Here is a 19,412-nt window from a genome sequence, read left to right as displayed (position 1 = left end):
CCCCTGGGTTATCTAGGTCATAGTTGTGGGGGGGAGATCAGCGCCATCTTTCTGTAGCCTGCGGTGTATGCAGCGGGCTCCACTTTCCCCATGTCTTCGCACACAATACTCAGTGTGTGCGATGACAGGAGCTTGAGGGGGAGAGGAGGTGCCGAAGAGCATATACCAGGATGGGGAGCATATACCAGGATGGGAGACATACCAGGATGGGGGACATATTCCAGGATGACAAAATATACAAGGATGAGGGACATATACCAGGATCCACATTATACTGTGGGGTACTATATGGGGCCATTATACTATGGAGTACTATGTGAGGCACATTATTGTGTAGGACACTATATGGGGCCATTTTACTGTGGAGCACTATATGGGGTAATTATACTGTGGGGCACTATATGATGTCATTATACTATGGAGTACTATGTGAGGCACATTATTGTGTAGGACACTATATGGGGCCATTTTACTGTGGAGCACTATATGGGGTAATTATACTGTGGGGCACTATATGATGTCATTATACTATGGAGTACTATGTGAGGCACATTATTGTGTCGGGCACTATATGGGGTCATTCTACAGTGGGGCACATTATACCATGGGGCACTATATGAGGCCATTATACTTTGGTGCACTATATGGGGCCATTATACTATGGGGAACTATGTGTGCCATTATGCTGTGGTGCAGTAAAAGATGCCATTACACTGTTGGGCACATTATACCTTGGGGCACTACATTATATGAGGCCATTATACTGTGGTGCACTATATGGAGCCATTATACTATGGGGTACTATGTGGGGCCATTACACTGTGGGGCACAATATATCTTGGGGCACTATATGAGGCCATTATACTGTGGTGCACTATATGGGGTCATTCTACAGTGGTGCACATTATACTGTGGGGCACTATATGAGGACATTATACTGTGGAGCACTATATGGGGTCATTATTCTGTGGGGCACTATATTGGACCATTACACTGTGTGGCACTATATTGGGTCATTATACTGTGGGGCACTACATTGGGCCATTATACTGTGGGGCACTATATGAGGCCATTATACTGTGGAGCACTATATGGGGTCATTATTCTGTGGGGCACTACATTGGACCATTACACTGTATGGCACTATATGGGGTCATTATTCTGTGGGGCACTACATTGGACCATTACACTGTATGGCACTATATGGGGTCATTATTCTGTGGGGCACTACATTGGACCATTACACTGTATGGCACTATATGGGGTCATTATTCTGTGGGGCACTACATTGGACCATTACACTGTATGGCACTATATGGGGTCATTATTCTGTGGGGCACTACATTGGAGCATTACACTGTATGGCACTATTTTGGGCTATTATACTGTGGGGCACTATGTTGGGTCATTATACTGTGGGGCACTAAATGGAGCTATTATAATATAGGAAACTATATCAGGCATTATACTGTGGAGCACTATGTGGGGTCACGATACAGAGGGCAGTGTGATTTGGTGACTTCTAAGTGGTGTAGCTACTGACGTCACCTCTGTTCAGAGCTGCTGGGTCTTGTAGATCGCAGCGGGACCAGGAGTGGCTTCTGCTACAGCCTCTGGTGCTTGGTTCTGTGAATGAGGCTCCATAGCCTTTGGATGTCGGATCCTGGGATCGTTGTAGGAACGCCATGGACCATGTTGGACCTGCATGGAAACTTTTTATTTTCTAAGTTGGTGAATGAAGGACAGTGTAAAGAGTCTTTATTTCTCTTGTATGATTTTCAGGTTTACATTTGTGGACTATGGCGGATTCCCTGGACCTGAGTGTTTTGTTTTCAAAAATACACTGGAGGACATGTTGGGGAGAGTTTTTTTTTCAAATCAAATTTATTTTCCTGTGTTTTTTTTGTACATTACTGGGTTAGTAATGGGGGTGACTGATAAGACGCCTCTCTGTTACTAACCCCTGGGGTTGATGGCATTTGTGATTTTTGACAATTCACACCTGACATTAACCCCAAATACCATTACCCCGATTGCTGCCGCCCCAGGGCCATCTGAAAGAGTCGGTGCATCTCGTGAAGCTCCATCTCTGGGGTGGCTGAAGGCTGGTATTTTTGGGCTGGGAAGGGCCCAATAACCGGAGACCTTCTCAGCCTGATAACATCAGCTCACAACTGTCTGCTTTACCTTCACTGGATATTAAAAATAGGGGGATCTCACATCATTTTTTTCATGCATTTATTAGGATAAACAAAGGCAGTAAAGGGTGCAAGTTTATTATATGTAGGGGCGTGTGAAACTCTGTCTACAGGACATCTCTCTATTCTAGTTATCCATGATAGATTAGAGCCAGTGATGAGTGAGTATACTCATTGCTCGGGTGGCCTCCGAGTGTTTTGGCGTGCTCGGAGATTTAATGTCGGTCGATGCAGCTGCGTGATTTGCGGCTGCTGCTAGCCAGGCTGAATGCACCTGTGGAATTTCCTAACAGGCAATCCTGACATGTACTCAGCCTGGCTAGCAATGGCAAATCATGCAGCTGCATCGACAGACATTAAATTTCCGAGCACGCCAAAATACTTGGAGGACACCCGGGCATGCTTAGGAAAACCCGAGCAACGATGCTACTCGCTCATCACTAACTAGAGCCTGCCATTATTCCTAGCAGCGCTGATGGCGGTGACCGTCCTGCAGCCAATAGCGGAGCTTATACCATCGTAGGGCCGCTGCGCTCACCGATTGGCTGCAGTGCGGTTGCCATGACCTCCACACTGCAAACAACATCGGGAGCCCGGGTCAGTGATGCAGACTCAGTGGAGGACCAGGGGAGGGGGATATAACACAAACTGCAGCAGGGGATGGCTTTAGGAAAGCAAAAACCTCCATTACACAGTATTACTGGGAAGAGCAATCTGTAAAATACATAACATTGAGATAAGGAGCCGGCACATCACTGTGTCATAAAGCGAGCAGAGCCCAGCGCTGTACAGTGCCGGGTACAGAGGCGAGCAGAGCGTGCTGAGCACAGTGTCAGTGACGGCTACGATGCTGTACAGTGCCGAGTACAATGCCGGGCACAGACACGAATAGTGTTGTACAGTGCTGAGTACAATGCTGTACAGTGAACGGTACAATGCCAAGTACTGTGCCGGTACAGAAGGGCTGGCGGACATCTCCCGCACTACAGGTCTCCTCCCAAAGATCTGTACGGGGCGTAGTCACGGAACCTACGACTGCGCTCACGGATTGTCCCTTCCTGCAGCCTGTACCTCCACGTTGGCTACGCATGCGCAGATGATTGTAAACGTCAAGCAGTGTCAGTGCGAGTGACCACCAGGAAGCGGAAGAGCCGGGACAGTGCTGTGCCCTGTACAAGTGCAGTGCTCGCTCCATATAGGTGCACAGGGCCGTCCCGGGCAGTGGATTATGTTCTGTACAGCCCCGCACTAACTGCTCTGTGGACTCTTCCATTACTTGTCCTTCCCTCACTGCTGTACCCGCCAGCAAGATGTTCAAGAAGCTGAAGCAAAAAATCACTGAGGAGCAGTCACCTGTGAGGAGCAGCCTGCAGGCACAGGTATGGAGGGGTCACTGCGGAGGCAGGCACAGGTATGGAGGGGTCACTGCGGAGGCAGGCACAGGTATGGAGGGGTCACCGCGGAGGCAGGCGCGGGTGCGGAGGGGTCGCCGCGGAGGCAGGCGCGGGTGCGGAGGGGTCGCCGCGGAGGCAGGCGCGGGTGCGGAGGGGTCACCGCGGAGGCAGGCGCGGGTGTGGAGGGGTCACCGCGGAGGAAGGCGCGGGTGCGGAGGGGTCACCGCGGAGGGAGGCGGGTGCGGCGGGGTCACCGCGGAGGGGTCACCGCGGAGGCAGGCGCGGGTGCGGAGGGGTCACCGCGGAGGCGGGTGCGGAGGGGTCACCGCGGAGGCAGGCGCGGGTGCGGAGGGGTCACCGCGGAGGCGGGTGCGGAGGGGTCACCGCGGAGGCAGGCGCGGGTGCGGAGGGGTCACCGCGGAGGGAGGCGGGTGCGGCGGGGTCACCGCGGAGGGGTCACCGCGGAGGCAGGCGCGGGTGCGGAGGGGTCACCGCGGAGGCGGGTGCGGAGGGGTCACCGCGGAGGCAGGCGCGGGTGCGGAGGGGTCACCGCGGAGGCGGGTGCGGAGGGGTCACCGCGGAGGCAGGCGCGGGTACGGAGGGGTCACTGCGGAGGCGGGTGCGGAGGGGTCGCCGCGGAGGCAGGCGCGGGTGCGGAGGGGTCGCCGCGGAGGCAGGCGCGGGTGCGGAGGGGTCGCCGCGGAGGCAGGCGCGGGTACGGAGGGGTCGCCGCGGAGGCAGGCGCGGGTGCGGAGGGGTCGCCGCGGAGGCAGGCGCGGGTGCGGAGGGGTCGCCGCGGAGGCGGGTGCGGAGGGGTCACCGCGGAGGCAGGCGCGGGTGCGGAGGGGTCACCGCGGAGGCGGGTGCGGAGGGGTCACCGCGGAGGCAGGCGCGGGTACGGAGGGGTCACTGCGGAGGCGGGTGCGGAGGGGTCGCCGCGGAGGCAGGCGCGGGTGCGGAGGGGTCGCCGCGGAGGCAGGCGCGGGTACGGAGGGGTCGCCGCGGAGGCAGGCGCGGGTGCGGAGGGGTCACCGCGGAGGCAGGCGCGGGTGCGGAGGGGTCACCGCGGAGGCGGGTGCGGAGGGGTCACCGCGGAGGCAGGCGCGGGTGCGGAGGGGTCACCGCGGAGGCGGGTGCGGAGGGGTCACCGCGGAGGCAGGCGCGGGTACGGAGGGGTCACTGCGGAGGCGGGTGCGGAGGGGTCACCGCGGAGGCAGGCGCGGGTGCGGAGGGGTCACCGCGGAGGCAGGCGCGGGTGCGGAGGGGTCGCCGCGGAGGCAGGCGCGGGTGCGGAGGGGTCGCCGCGGAGGCAGGCGCGGGTACGGAGGGGTCGCCGCGGAGGCAGGCGCGGGTGCGGAGGGGTCGCCGCGGAGGCAGGCGCGGGTACGGAGGGGTCACCGCGGAGGCGGGTGCGGAGGGGTCACCGCGGAGGCGGGCGTGGAGGGGTCACCGCGGAGGCAGGTGCTGCTCAATAATGATAAACAACGATGTTACCAAAAAATAAAATGTTTTGTTTTTTCCATAAATAGCGCCCCTCTGGTCTATGGGCTGAGTCTGATACTGCAGTTCCTCCGTAGTTATGGAAATGCTGCAGTACCAGGCACAGAGGTAGTGATGACCTCTACTATCACATGATTAGACTATGCAGTCTAGGTCGTGACCTGTTCCTTCTTGTGCACGTTCAAGGCACCAGTTCTTCCTACTCTTGGTATATGACAGCGCTTACCTGTCCCAGTCTGAGTGTCCACCTCTGCTCCATTCCTTTTCTATGAGATCCTGGAGATGAAGTACAGTGTCAGGCTATCTCCACTGTACCATAGAGAGTGAATGGAGCAGCGGTGAGCAGATTTACCCTGAGAGGCCTCAGGATTGTTTGGCGTTCTAGTGGTCAGACCCCAGCGATCAGGGAGTTATCACGTATCTCATTAATAGGATAATTCTAAACTTGATTCAAACCTTTAAAAAAAAAAAAAAAAAAAAAAATCAAAACAGTATGTTATTTAGAAACCTGCCAAGGGCACGAGATTGGCCTTCATCTGGTGAATCCGTAACATGCACAGGGGCTTCTCTCTTCTGCCTGTATGTGTGCATAGCCTTACTGGTTAGGCCTCTTTTATGTGGTGGATTCACAAGTTGCTTTTGAAGGTTTTGTATGTTGAGGAGAGTGACCGGCCTGGGGTAGTTCGTACCAGAGTATAGCACGAATCATTGAGATGAGGACTGAAATGAGCAAATGAGATTTTGCGAAGGCCGGAGATTCCTGTTGTATGTGTGGGATCAGGAAATTAGGCCAGATGTTGAAAGGGGATACGTTGCGGACATCCTTGCAATAACCTGTTCTCCGGGCCTGTGATTGGCAGGCATTCTAGTACCCATACGGTGGGCTCCAGGGTATGTGAGCATTGGTGTTTTTGCATTGGAAAAGTTGAAACTTGTAAAACTAAGATCATTTGATGTAATTGTGCAATTCACTATCTGAGCGAGAGGACAAGTGTGGCTCTGGATTTATTTATTTTTTAGATCATTGGAGTGTGAAACCTTTCTATATTTATGGTGTTTGAAGCAGAGTTGCTGTACTGGGCTCAGACAGAAATGCTGAATGAGAAGAAAGTCCAAAGCGACCTTGGTGCCATACTAGCATCAAGGTCCTTTATTTTTGGGATCGTGCGGGTCCTGTGACTGGTAGGAAGCATGTTACAGTATTTCTGACACATTCTGTATTAAGTCTTGAGCACATAGCGGGCGATTCCCACCACATTTGGTCTGTACATCACAGAAGTGTGAATCAGCCATATACCTGAATCAGAAATGAAAGGATTATTTGAGCATCAACACGTATGACCTACTCCCTATGAATTTGTGATTAGTCAACCTGTGCCTGCTGTGTAGGGAATCTGTCACCAGGTTTTTGCTACTCCCATTTGAGATCAGCATAATGTAGGGCTCAGACTGCAGAAACGTGTCGCTTGCTTTACTGGGTATAGCAGTTTTGATTACCGGTAACTTTTTAATGCGGTATCATGTATGTGTTCTTGATTATGGGGTCGCGGAAGCTGAACTCTCACCACTCGTGTCAGATACCGATCATTTTAAATATCTTGGGATGTGTCTCTACAGCTGTGACCAAATCTGAGCTCCAACCACTGCTGTTAAACATTTAACCGCTGCCGCTTGTGCTTACTGTTTCCTATCGATGACCTGTTTCGAAGGGCTCCCCTTCTGTATGCTGAGTTTCAAAATTTACATTGTATACTGTAGTTTAACAGTCAAAATTAGTTAAGATATAAAAGTTCAAGTCACCTTATTCAAAATAAAGAAATTAAAAAATAAACCTATTTGTTATTACCACATTCATAAGTCAGATTTATTAGAATTAATCTAATGGGTAAATATCATAATGAAAAAAGAGCCATAAATGCATTTTTTGTTCTTCACACCACCCTGAATAAATGCACTGAACACAGATCAAAACGTGGTATATAGCCAGAAATGGTATCGATAAAACTGTCAGCTCATCTTTTATAAAACAAGCCCTCACCCAGCTTAATTAATGGTGAAACAAAAAGGTCTCAGAAAACGGGGACACAAGCAAAAAAAACAAACAAAATTCCAAAAATCTGAAATTACATTATTAATTCCTAGTTTCACCACATTTTGGATTTCTTTCTTTCTTTTTCAGTACATTGAGTAGTAAAATGGCATAATTCAAAACTACATGTCATCCTGTAAAAAAAAAAAAAAAAAAAACCTTATGTCTGTGGATGGAACAAATTTAAAAAAAAATTATGGCTGTTGGAAAAAGCAGGGACAATAAAATGAGAATTTGCTGTGGCGGGGTTAAAAACTTGTACCTTTCTGAAGTCCTCATCATGCCCCTTTAAATATGCATCATGTCTATTTAGTATAAAAGACGCAATCTGTGTTCAGAACAGGGCTGCGGAGTCGGAGTCGGTGCTCATTTTGGTGGAGTCGTAGTTGGAGTCGGTATAAAATGGACCGACTCCGACTCCTAAAATATATAATAAATTGGGTACAGTAATTCAATGCAGGATGTGCTGAATATTTTTTCATAGGAGTTTGGGAAAGTTATGAAATGTCCTATAAATGGCTGTTCTATTCCTGATCTAAGGCTACATTCACACACAGCGTTTTTCCTGTGTTTTTTGAGGATACGTTTTTCAGCTGCAAAAGCTGATCATCTTTTTAAAAAACCGCATTACCTGAAAGGTTTTTGAGCTCATAGATAATGTTTTCAATAGCAAAAGCAGATTAGAAATCTGCTCTATCTATCCATTTATCCATATCTGTCTATCCATATCGTATCTGTACCAAAAAGAATGAAAACCGGGTAGTACACCAATATATATTCTGTTCTATCTAAATATCTTGATTATTGGATCATAAAAATGATTAAATGTCTGAGGTTCACATTGTACTACAATAAATTTTTCACTTAAATATAAGCAATATGTGTGGGAGTCGGAGTCGTGGAGTCGGAGTCGGTGTAAGGGAAATTGAGGAGTCGGAGTCGCAGGTTTGGCTTACCGACTCCACAGCCCTGGTTCAGAACCGCGAGTAATAACATGTTCGGATATTAATCTACAGTGAAAATCCACAGAGACAGATTTGCAACAAAATCCATTTGATTTAATGTTTCGATTTGCTATGCAGAGTTTTGCAGCAAATCTAGCACATCCTTAAGGGTTTTTTGGCTCTGCGTATTTTGTAGTGAAATCCTCAGATAAATCCGCACGACTAAAGTCCTGCGGTTTATCTGCGGTTTTGCCCTGCGGTTTCACACCTCATAATGGATGAGATGTGAAACCGCAGCGGTTCTGCACAAAAGAATTGACCAGGCTGCGGATTGTAAACCGCAGCAAAACTGCGTGTAAAAATCCGCAGCATGTGCACAGCATTTTTTTTTTTTCATAGGAAATAAAGGTACTGTACAACGCAGCAAAATCTGTCGCAGATCCGCAGCATAATCCCCAGCGTGTGCACACACCCTATTTTCTGGTCCCAATATACATTTCTGCAGTTATGCCGAATCTCGACAGTGCGCAATGTGCACACTGTCAACTCTTATTTCCAGCTCGAGTGGACTGTCTAATAACCAGCAGTAAGCGATTTGCCTGCTGGTGACGGTCACGTGCCTTCTAGCTTCTCTTGATAGAACACTGAGAACCAATTGGCTCCATCGCCACTTCCTGCAGGTCAGCTCCTATTTAGAGAATAGCAGTAGATCTGCAGTTCTTGTCAGCGGGGACTACTGACATTTGGTTATCCAGTACACGCAAGACCTGACAGAGGAAGTGAACTACAAGAAAAAGAAAGGGGGAGAACAGTGGATACAATTGCACCAAGAGTGTAAAAATTCCCGAGTCAAAATGTACACTTGGATTTCTACCTAATCACTGAGCTCTAAGGCTTTCCTGAAGCAATCATCTATTTAGTTATGACTAGTTATTGAAGCACAGTCTGCACGGAAGCTCGTGCTCCCGCACAGGAGAAGGAAGGATTTATCTCAATGTAGTAAAGATGGGGGGGGGGGGGACACATTTGGAAAAAGATCATAGAATACCAAGATCCTATGACCTTTTTCCCCAGGTTCACCTTTCCTGCATCTTCGCTACATTGAGATTATCTACAGCCTTTTTCCTTTATGTCCAACCAAGACAGAAAAATACTTTTTTGCTATTATTATATTTTAGACTTTGTATCTTAAGTCTTTATTATTTTAACCCCTTTACTCCCGGAGCTTTTTTTTCCGCTTTTTCGTTTTTCGCTCCCCTTCTTTCCACAGCCATAACTTTTTTATTTTTCCGTCAATATGGCCATGTGAGGGCTTATTTTTTGCGGGACGAGTTGTACTTTTAAACGACACCATTGGTTTTACCATGTCGTATACTCGAAAACGGGGAAAAAAATTCCAAGTGTGGGGAAATTGCAAAAAAAAGTGCAATCCCACACTTGTTTTTTGCTTGGATTTTTTGCTAGGTTCATTAGATGCTAAACCTAACCTGCCATTATGATTCTCCAGGTCATTACGAGTTCATAGACACCACACATGTCTATGTTCTCTTTTATCTAAGTGGTGAAAAAATTTTCCAAAGTTTGCTAAAAAGAAAAAAAAAAAATTTGTGCAATTTTCTGAGACTCCATTTTTTGTGATCTGGGATCGGGTGAGGGCTTATTTTTTGCGTGCCGGGCTCACGTTTTCAATAATACCACTTTTGTGCAAATGTTCATTTGATCGCCCGTTATTGCATTTTAATGCAATGTCGCGGCGACCAAAAAAACGTAATTCTGGCGGTTTTAATTTTTTTTCTCGCTATACCGTTTAGCGATCAGGTTAATACTTTCTTTTTTTTTTTTTATTGATCGGGCGATTCTGAACGCGGCGATACCTAATATGTGTGATTTTTTTATTTTTTTTTATTTTGATTGGGGCGAAAGGGGGGTGATTTGAACTTATTTTTTTTTTTTTTTTTGTATTTCTTTTTATATTTTTAAACTTTTTTTTTACTTTTGGCATGCTTCAATAGCCCGAGGCTAGAAGCATGCACAACCCGATCGGCTGTGCTACATATGGGCGATGAGCAGATAGCCCATATGTAGCAGATTTACTGCTGTTCTTTGAGTGCCGACCACCGGGCGGCGCTGAAAGCGATCTTCCTGGAACAACCATAGAGGTCTCTATGAGACCTCTATGGTTGTCCAGGCAACTTGACGCCAACCCCTGATCACGTGATGGGGGTCGGCGATGAACTCATTTCCGGCCCGGCGGCCAGAAGTGCTATTTAAATGTCAGCTTTGACATCGGGATTTAACTAGTTAATAGGCGCGGGCGGACGGAAATTCCACTCGCGCCTATTTTGGGCACATGTCAGCTGTTCATAACAGCTGACATATCGTGGCTTTGAGGTGGGCTCACCACGGAGCCCACCTCAAAGCGGGGATCCTTACCGATGATGTACTATTCTGTTATCGGTAAGGAAGGGGTTAAATATACCTTGGAATTGTGGACTAGAGTCTGGATCAATCTTTACTTCTCCTGCGATAACTAATTATTTCACATAGTTTTTAGTTCAAAACCTTCCTGCTTTTAGAGACTGAACCTTTTTTTTCCTTTGGAGGTGGAAAGACTGCCACCTTGTATTGTTAAGACTTTTTATCCAAAATAAAAATATAACCAATTAATAGGCCTAGATAAATGGCGCTCCCAAACAACAAAATCCAAAAAACAAAGTAAGCATATGCCAAGCAATTACAAAATAACAGAATAAATGTTATTAAATCTCAAAGACAAAACATTTAAAAATGTTGGAGATACGAAATAGAAAGGCTGCAAGCACAGGGTATTGCAATATAATGCAAGATTAGTATGGTAGTTCAACTCTGTCGAAATAAATTATAAAAGAATATAAATGTTTACATAGGGTAATCAAAAAGGGGGGATAAATCAGCAAGTGCCAACATTTAAATGGTTGAACCCATAGAAAACCCTGAACTAATCTAAAGCCATCCTGTAAAGAAATAAATATATAGCACAAAACTGCTCAATTTAGCTAGTAGATGTAAAGTACAAAAAACAAGTGCCAAAGTGCATACAGATGGATCAACACTTCAATACGGAAAAAAATATGATATAGCAAATGCAACTATGAATAATACATTCTCTTAAATAATAAAGTGCTTAGTGCAAAATTCAACTACAAAAATAAAGTTGCCAAAGATAATAACCAAAGTGTGTAGATGCTAGTAAAATTGCAAAATGCCACGATATGGGGAAAAAAAAAAAAAAAATACATCCAGACCAGACGTTTAGACACACCTTCTCATTCAAATGAATGAAAATTGTAGATTCACTCTGAAGGCATCAAAACTATGAATTAACACTTGGAATTATTAACAAAAAAGTGTGAAACAACTGAAAATGTCTTATATTCTAGGTTCTTCAAAGTAGCCACCTTTTGCTTTGATTACTGCTTTGCACAATCTTGGCATTCTCTTGATGAGTTTCAAGAGATAGTAACCGGAAATGGTCTTCCAACAGTCTTGAAGGAGTTCCCAGAGATGCTTAGCACTTGTTGGCCCTTTTGCCTTCAGTCTGTGGTCCAGCTCACCCCAAACCATCTCGATTGGGTTCAGGTCTGGTGACTGTGGAGGCCAGGTCATATGGCGTAGCACCCCATCACTCTCCTTCTTGGTCAAAGAGCCCTTACACAGCCTGGAGGTGTGTTTTGGGTCATTGTCCTGTTGAAAAATAAATGATGGTCCAACTAAACGCAAACCGGATGGAATAGCATGCAGCTGCAAGATGCTGTGGTAGCCATGCTGGTTCAGTATGCCTTCAATTTTGAATAAATCCCCAACAGTGTCACCAGCAAAGCACCCCCACACCATCACAACTCCTCCTCCATGCTTCACGGTGGGAACCAGGCATGTAGAGTCCATCCATTCACCTTTTCCGCACAATGACACGGTGGTTGGAACCAAAGATCTCAAATTTGGACTCATCAGACCAAAGCACAGATTTCCACTGGTCTGATGTCCATTCCTTGTGTTCTTTAGCCAAAACAAATCTCTTCTGCTTGTTGCCTGTCCTTAGTAGTGGTTTCCTAGCAGCTATTTTACCATGAAGGCCTGCTGCACAAAGTCTCCTCTGAACAGTTGTTGTAGAGATGTGTCTGCTGCTAGAACTCTTTGTGACATTGACCTGGTCTCTAATCTGAGCTGCTGTTAACCTGCGATTTCTGAGGCTGGTGACTCGGATGAACTTATCCTCCGCAGCAGTGGTGACTCTTGGTCTTCCTTTCCTGGGGCGGTCCTCATGTGAGCCAGTTTCTTTGTAGCACTTGATGGTTTTTGCCCCTGCACTTGGGGACACTTTCAAAGTTTTCCCAATTTTTCGGACTGACTGATCTTCATTTTTTAAAGTAATGATGTCCACTCATTTTTCTTAGCTGCTTTTTTCTTGCCATAATACGAATTCTAACAGTCTATTCAGTAGGACTATCAGCTGTGTATCCACCAGACTTCTGCACAACACAACTGATGGTCCCATCCCCATTTCTAAGGCAAGAAATCCCACTTATTAAACGTGACAGGGCACACCTGTGAAGTGAAAACAATTTCCGGTGACTACCTCTTGAAGTTCATCAAGAACATGCCAAGAGTATGCAAAGCAGTAATCAAAGCAAAAGGTGGCTACTTTGAAGAACCTAGAATATAAGACATACAGTATTTTCAGTTGTTTCACACTTTTTTGTTAATTATATAATTCCACATGTGTAAATTCATAGTTTTGATGCCTTCAGTGTGAATCTACAATTTTCATAGTCATGGAAATAAAGAAAACTCTTAGAATGAGAAGGTGTGTCCAAACTTTTGGTCTGTACTGTATGTGTGTGTATATATATATATATATATATATATATATATCTCTATCAATATAGATAGCTAAAGTGCCTAGTGCTACATAATAAATAGGAGCAGGTAATATTGCACAGTGCAAAGAATGGTGCAAACAGGATAAAGGCTTAATGGGGGTCTGTCACCCCATTTTTGGCCTATGAGATGCGGCCACCGCCATCAGGGGCTTATCTACAGCATTCTGTAATGCTGTAGATAAGCCCCTGAAGTAACATGAAAGATGAGAAAAGCTAGTTATATTATACTTGGGTATATGGGTGTCGCGGTCCGGTCTGACGCCTCCCATCTTTTAGAGATGATGTGCTTCTCCCTCGGCTCCTGCGCAGGTGTACTTTCTCTGCCCTGTTGAGGGCAGAGTAAAGTACTTCAGTGCGCAGGCGCCGGACCTCCCTGACCTTTCCCGGCGCCTGCGCACTGCAGTACTTCACTCTGCCCTCAACAGGGCAGAGAAAGTACACCTGCGCAGGAGCCGAGGGAGAAGCAAGGAGGAGGACATCATCTCTAAAAGATGGGAGGCGCCGGACCATGACACCCAGCGCATCCGACCCACCGCATATCTATATCACACACACACTGCTCAAAAAATAAAGGAAACACAAACAGCCTGTTGAAAATGGAATAGTGTTCCCTTTATTTTTGATCTGACAACAATTTGTTTTTTTGCCTGAAATCTTTGTGCCGTCCATGTTTTAAGTAATAGATTAAAAGTTATTTTTTAGAGTGCAATTTTCTCGCTGGATCCTTCCCTCCTGTTACATATGTTTGTTTCAATGGAACCGTGCTGAGTGCCAGCTGTCTAACGAGGAGTCTACACAGTGGTGAGCTGACTTCACAGTCCTTTTTTTTCCATAGCTGAATAAAGTTACGCCAAAAAAAAAAAAAATTATAATATATATTTTTTTTTGCGTGACTTTATTCAGCTATGGCATCTATACACTTTGGTTATTATCTTTAGGAACTTTATTTTTGTAATTGAATTCGTAGGTTAGTTCAGGGTTTTCTATGGGTTCAACCATTTAAATGTTGGCACTTGCTGATTTATCCTCCCCTTTTTGATTACCCTATGTAAAAATGTTTTATTCTTTTATAATTCATTTCTACATAGAGTTGAACTACCATACTAATCTTGGATTATATTGCAATACCCTGTGCTTGCAGCCTTTCTATTTTGTATCTCCACCATTTTTAAATATATTGTCTTTGAGATTTAATAAAATTTATCCTGTTGTTTTTTTTTTTTGTTTTGTAATTGCTTGGCATATGCTTCCTTTGTTTTTTGGTTTTTATATGCAAAAGATTTGTTTATTTTTCATTTGTTTCTACAAAACACAAACAGAACACAAGTTTTAATTTTTATATAGTTATTCTTAGTGATCGGACAAAAGCAGGAGATAATAATGGAAATTATAATGAAAATGAAATCTTGAAATTGATTTTTTTCGATCTTTAATTAAATAAACCCTTCCTTATCAGGGGCAGTCTAGAGTGTCTCCAACAGGGAATCGGAGTCGTACATCTTCCGTGACAGAACACCAGGATGACTGTGCAGCCACTCCAGACAAAGAGGTCAGTGTACCACCTACTATTGATTTTCTAGCTTTGGTATCTTACAAGTACCACTTGCGCTATATATACCGTAAATAAGATGCCCGCTCTCATTAAATATTTGTCACAAGTGATTTGTTATCTTTCAGGCTGTGTGCCAACGTAGCGATTCTCATGCAGAATAAACCTGAGCAGAATCGCACACCCTGCTCCCGGGAAAACGCATGCGTTTTTTGACACGCTTTTGTAAGCGTTTGTCAAGCGTTTTTGCATGCGTTTTCCTAAGCATTCTTGCCAATATAATTGGTATGCGGAATCGCATGCGATTCCGCAAAATTAATGAACATGCTGCGTTTTTAATTGCGAAGCGTTTCCGCAGCGGTTAAAAACGCATCATTGGCACAACATGTGTGTTTTTCATTACGAAACCATTGGATGCTTTTCTTAAGCGTTTCTGCAGCAGAAACGCTTGTCTAAAAGCGCTGCAGAAATGCTTAAACGCTACGTGGGCACACAGCCTCAAGAATTTTTTTGGCTATGAAGACATGTCCTATATTCTTCTAAGCAGACATAGCCGTTATTTGTTGCAAATTATCTAATATAATAGTGGATGAAGAATTTCCACTGGTTACAATTTTTCCAATTTTTGAGTCTTGGCATTATTAGTACTTCAGGATCATCACTTGTATTTTCTATATTAAACAACTTGTGATTTTCCCTGTGAGGATATTTTCATATATGACAGATTTGATGCGGTTTTCTGCTGCTGTTATTCATTTGAAGAGTGAATATATTCAGAAAATGTTTGTAGTACCGTAGTATATGATCATTAGATCTGGATGACTAATGCAGCTTATTATTGAGTCAAATGCTATAATCAGTGCTGAGAGGGGTGGTCTCAATATTACTCAAAAGTAAAATTGATTTTCATACTAAATGTGTGTCTATTGATATTTTAATTGTTTTTTCTAAAATGGTTTAAAGGAGTTGTGCACTACTTGGCAACACCTTCTCATTCCTTATGTTTGACCTTATGTTTGTTAAAATAACAAAGCTTATACTCCTGTGCTGGCGCCATTCCAGCGGCACTCACATTCCTGGGGCTCACGTGAAGTTATGACATGTGAACCCTGCATCCAGTCGGTGGCGGCGTCTCTGTGCCTACCTACAGATGTATTAGTAATCAAGAGAGGGGTGAGAGCTGCTGCTGGCCCCTCACTTCCTGCTTAATCACTTATATTGTAGAACATAAGAGAAAAAATAGGAGTTTATATACTTCAAATAGTATACATGTGTGAGCGCAAATCCATGAACCAAAAAAATAGAAATGTGCCTTCTTTATGCAGAATATCACAAATATTTATTCAAGAAGATACTGACAATACACGGGACCCCGGGACTCACCACTATGGGTAAGAAATAGATCTGTATATGATGTGTACTGACGGTTGAACTTTGGGAGCTTAGCAACATATTGTGGGATTCATAGGTTAGCTACTGAGCAGTGCAATGGCACATATAGGCATTTAGGGCATTATTTGTATTTATATTGACACACAGTCTTTGATTATGTGCCTATTTTAGGACTTGGGGCCACCCATTTTTCCTATAATCCCCTCTTGCTAGTCCCCATTCATCTGACTACCATATCTTACCGGGTGTTCTGGCCATGTTGTCTTTCACCAATGTACTGACTCATATTTTGTAATTACTGGTATTTTAATGCTTTAATAGTTTAATAAAATATTCATATCTTTTGCACAAGATATTATTCTGTGTGTACTTTATAATGTAGTTCTTACTTACTGGGCGTTTTCTGAACTCAATTGTGTCTCTGTTGTATGTTCTAATACTGAGTTGCCCACTTTTCTTGGACCTAAGTCCATTTGTGACTAAATTTAGGCATGATTTTCTATATTTAATCACTTATATTGTAGAACATAAGAGAAAAAATAGGAGTTTATATACTTCAAATAGTACACATGTGTGAGCGCAAATCCATGAACCAAAAAAATAGAAATGTGCCTTCTTTATGCAGAATATCACAAATATTTATTCAAGAAGATACTGACAATACATGGCAATATTACATCACACATATAATAGGAAATAGATAATAAAAGACCAGTGGACAATAATGACACCATGGTGCAACAATGCAAGCACAAAAAAGGTTAATTGATATGGGTAGTGATGTCTCTAGTAATGCTGAGTGTCCCATAAGTTGATTAAGGGGTGAAGAGGGCAAAAATCGCCCAGTTTAGTAATACATATATGGTGAAAACACACCGCCATTTACCGTCAATCAAAATACCAGCCCAGAACACCACCAATAGCAAGTAAACGACTGGCCCCATTATGGGGCAATGAATAGAGACATAACTATAATAAAGCAGAGCGTCTTACCCATGTGTACAAAGAGTGCCCGCAAGTTGCGCCGAGGCCCCGACACACGTTTCGCTAACCAGCTTCCTCGGGGGCAGTGTGTTCTGATGTGGGAGTAACACTTTAAATATCACTCCATATGAGACCGCTAACGAATCATGGGCCAGGGGAGAAAACACGTTGAATACCGCGAGAAGAGAGCACATGTGGGCGGATCATCCAGCCGTTCCCCGTCACTTCCGGCGTCCTGGACGTGATGTGCGTCAGAAGCAAGTGCCTCCAAGGACGCTATGAAAAGAATCGTTCCGTTGGATACCATAGGGGGCGGGTAAACAGTGGGAGGGTCGGTCACATGCGCAGCTAAGGGTAAACAAAGAGTCCGGGCTGTGCAATGATTTTATAGAGATGTAAATGAACGCCATAACCATATCAAAGGGAATAGTAAAAAATATATACATATAAGTGGCAGAAAGGTCTTAAAGGCGTGCAATAGCAGCAAATCACATATATAAATAGAGTAAGTACATTTAGTTACCAAATAACTGTTAAATAGGGAATAAACAATTCATGCATCAAAAAGACCTTAATCCCATATGGAAAATAAAATAATATGTATAAATAATAACATGACAATAAAAAAAACAAATAAGTAATACAGAAAATAAAAAAGAAAAAAATAAAGAAAATTATAATAAGGAATAATAAAGAAATAATGAAAAATAATAAAGCATAAAAATAGACAGAAATCAAAATGACCATTCCCATGGTCATGCGCACAGCCAGCACTCGAAGATATAGGCCATCCTCCTAGTTCCCACTACATTCAAGGACCCACAATGGAGGAAAGATGAAATGCGGATGTTCAATGGCGAAAAGAAGTGTCATCCACCGTAGCTAAAAACATAAAAAGAAACACATATTAAAATCAAAATATGACTCCAGGATGATGTCAGACTAAAAAATTGAAGAGCAACCAAAAAACTTGAGACTAGAGAAAAGATGAGAAACTTAATTTCTCATTTAGGCCCCGAGGGGTCACAGTATCTAGTCTCACAATCCATTTACATTCCAACTGCGATAATTTTCGTTTTAGAACTCTGCCCCTAATCCCACCATGTACCCGATCAATACCCCATACCCTGAGTAAATCAGGGTCACAGGCATGTTTTAATCGAAAGTGGCAGGGAATAGTTTTTAGGGATGGTATATCCTGAGTGGTTGCAGCGGCCTGGATGTCCCTGACATGTTCCCTAATACGAACCCGTAATTCCCGGGACGTGAGACCAATATAAATTGGGCCGCACGGGCAAGTGGCATAATACACCACATAATCGCTCTTACAGGAGATATACTTCCTGATTAGAACTCTGTTTCCATCCGATGAGCAAAAAGATTTAACACACTCAACATTACGGCAGGCCAAACAAGAGCCGCAAGGAAAACAGTCATGCCGAGGTTTGCTGTTGGAAAGGAAAGAAGAAGAAGAAGCGGGTTGAGCAATATAATGGCTCCTCACTAGGAGATTCCTCAAATTGGTAATTATTGCCGTGAGAAGAGGTTTCTCAGGTAGTAATTTCTCCTTCGTCTCATTGGGGGACACAGAGACTGTGGGTGTGTGCTTCTGCCGCCTGGAGGCCGACACTAAGTGTACAAAAAAAAGAGTTAGCTCCTCCTCCGCCGCATACACCCTCGCCCCTAGGCCGGGCGTAACTCAGTTTTTGCTTAGTGTCTGATGGAGGCACACGCAGTCTGGAGTTCCAGACTAGTTTTTTTTTTTTTTTCCCTTCCTTTTTTTCTATGAAGATAAGATAGGGGCGACGGATCCTATAGAGAGGATCCGATCTCCCCAAATCACCAACGGGCGACCACGTGTGAGTAACCCTCCACGTGTCCTCTCCCGCACCGAGGGACACATCTGGAACTTTTTTCCAGACATCTATTTTTTAACGAAAGAGGGGCAACGCGTCCTGATTAGAGGACTCGGTTTCCCCACAGACTTCATCGGGCGCGTGTGAGCAGAACCAGTGGTCAGCCTCCACGTTGTTCCTCTCCTACAGTAGCAGTGTATGGAGGCCCCGTCCACCCCTTGGTTGTGAGTCCAGGGGGTTGAATCGGAGGCGCAGGTAAGAGCGCTCAGGAGCGGGGATTCCGGTACAGGGGAAGAGGCCGCGAGTAAAACCGACAGAGCCAGACCCCCCCCCCCCCCCCCCCTGCACGGCGAATTGGTCCTGCTCACCTATTTAATATATGGGTCTGCTCCGGGAGCGCACCGCAAATTGGTGAGTAGCGGTAGCCAGGGCGTTGCACCCGGGCTCCGCACGCCGCGTGTGTCGGAGCGGGCCGCGGCCCCGCTGCAAGAGGAGCCGCGAGTATCGCGCGAGGCCGCGCGCCGACTTGCGGGGACGTGCGATATAGGGCAGGAGGTCAGAGAAACGGCGGGCGCACAGATCTCAGA

At 45.1% G+C, this 19,412-nt stretch overlaps 1 protein-coding gene across 3 annotated transcripts in view; it reads left to right on the top strand.

Moving 5' to 3' along the window:
- Window positions 1–3,291: 3,291 nt before the first annotated feature.
- The window catches only part of GOLGA4 (golgin A4), a 245,424-nt gene continuing 229,303 nt past the window's right edge, over window positions 3,292–19,412 (top strand). For all 3 annotated transcript variants that reach the window (XM_073549893.1, XM_073549892.1, XM_073549891.1), the window contains exons 1-2: window positions 3,292–3,577; window positions 14,501–14,593. In XM_073549893.1, coding sequence (XP_073405994.1) covers window positions 3,509–3,577; window positions 14,501–14,593 — 162 coding nt within the window. In that variant the 5' untranslated portion in view covers window positions 3,292–3,508. The remainder of the gene's footprint in view (window positions 3,578–14,500; window positions 14,594–19,412) is intronic.

Source organism: Dendrobates tinctorius, unplaced genomic scaffold (assembly GCF_039654945.1).
Source record: "Dendrobates tinctorius isolate UK_male_01 unplaced genomic scaffold, ASM3965494v1 ptg000162l, whole genome shotgun sequence".
Lineage (NCBI taxonomy): Eukaryota > Metazoa > Chordata > Amphibia > Anura > Dendrobatidae > Dendrobates > Dendrobates tinctorius.
The sequence above is the reverse complement of the archived record's forward strand: the minus strand, read 5'-3'. Positions and strand labels throughout refer to the sequence as shown.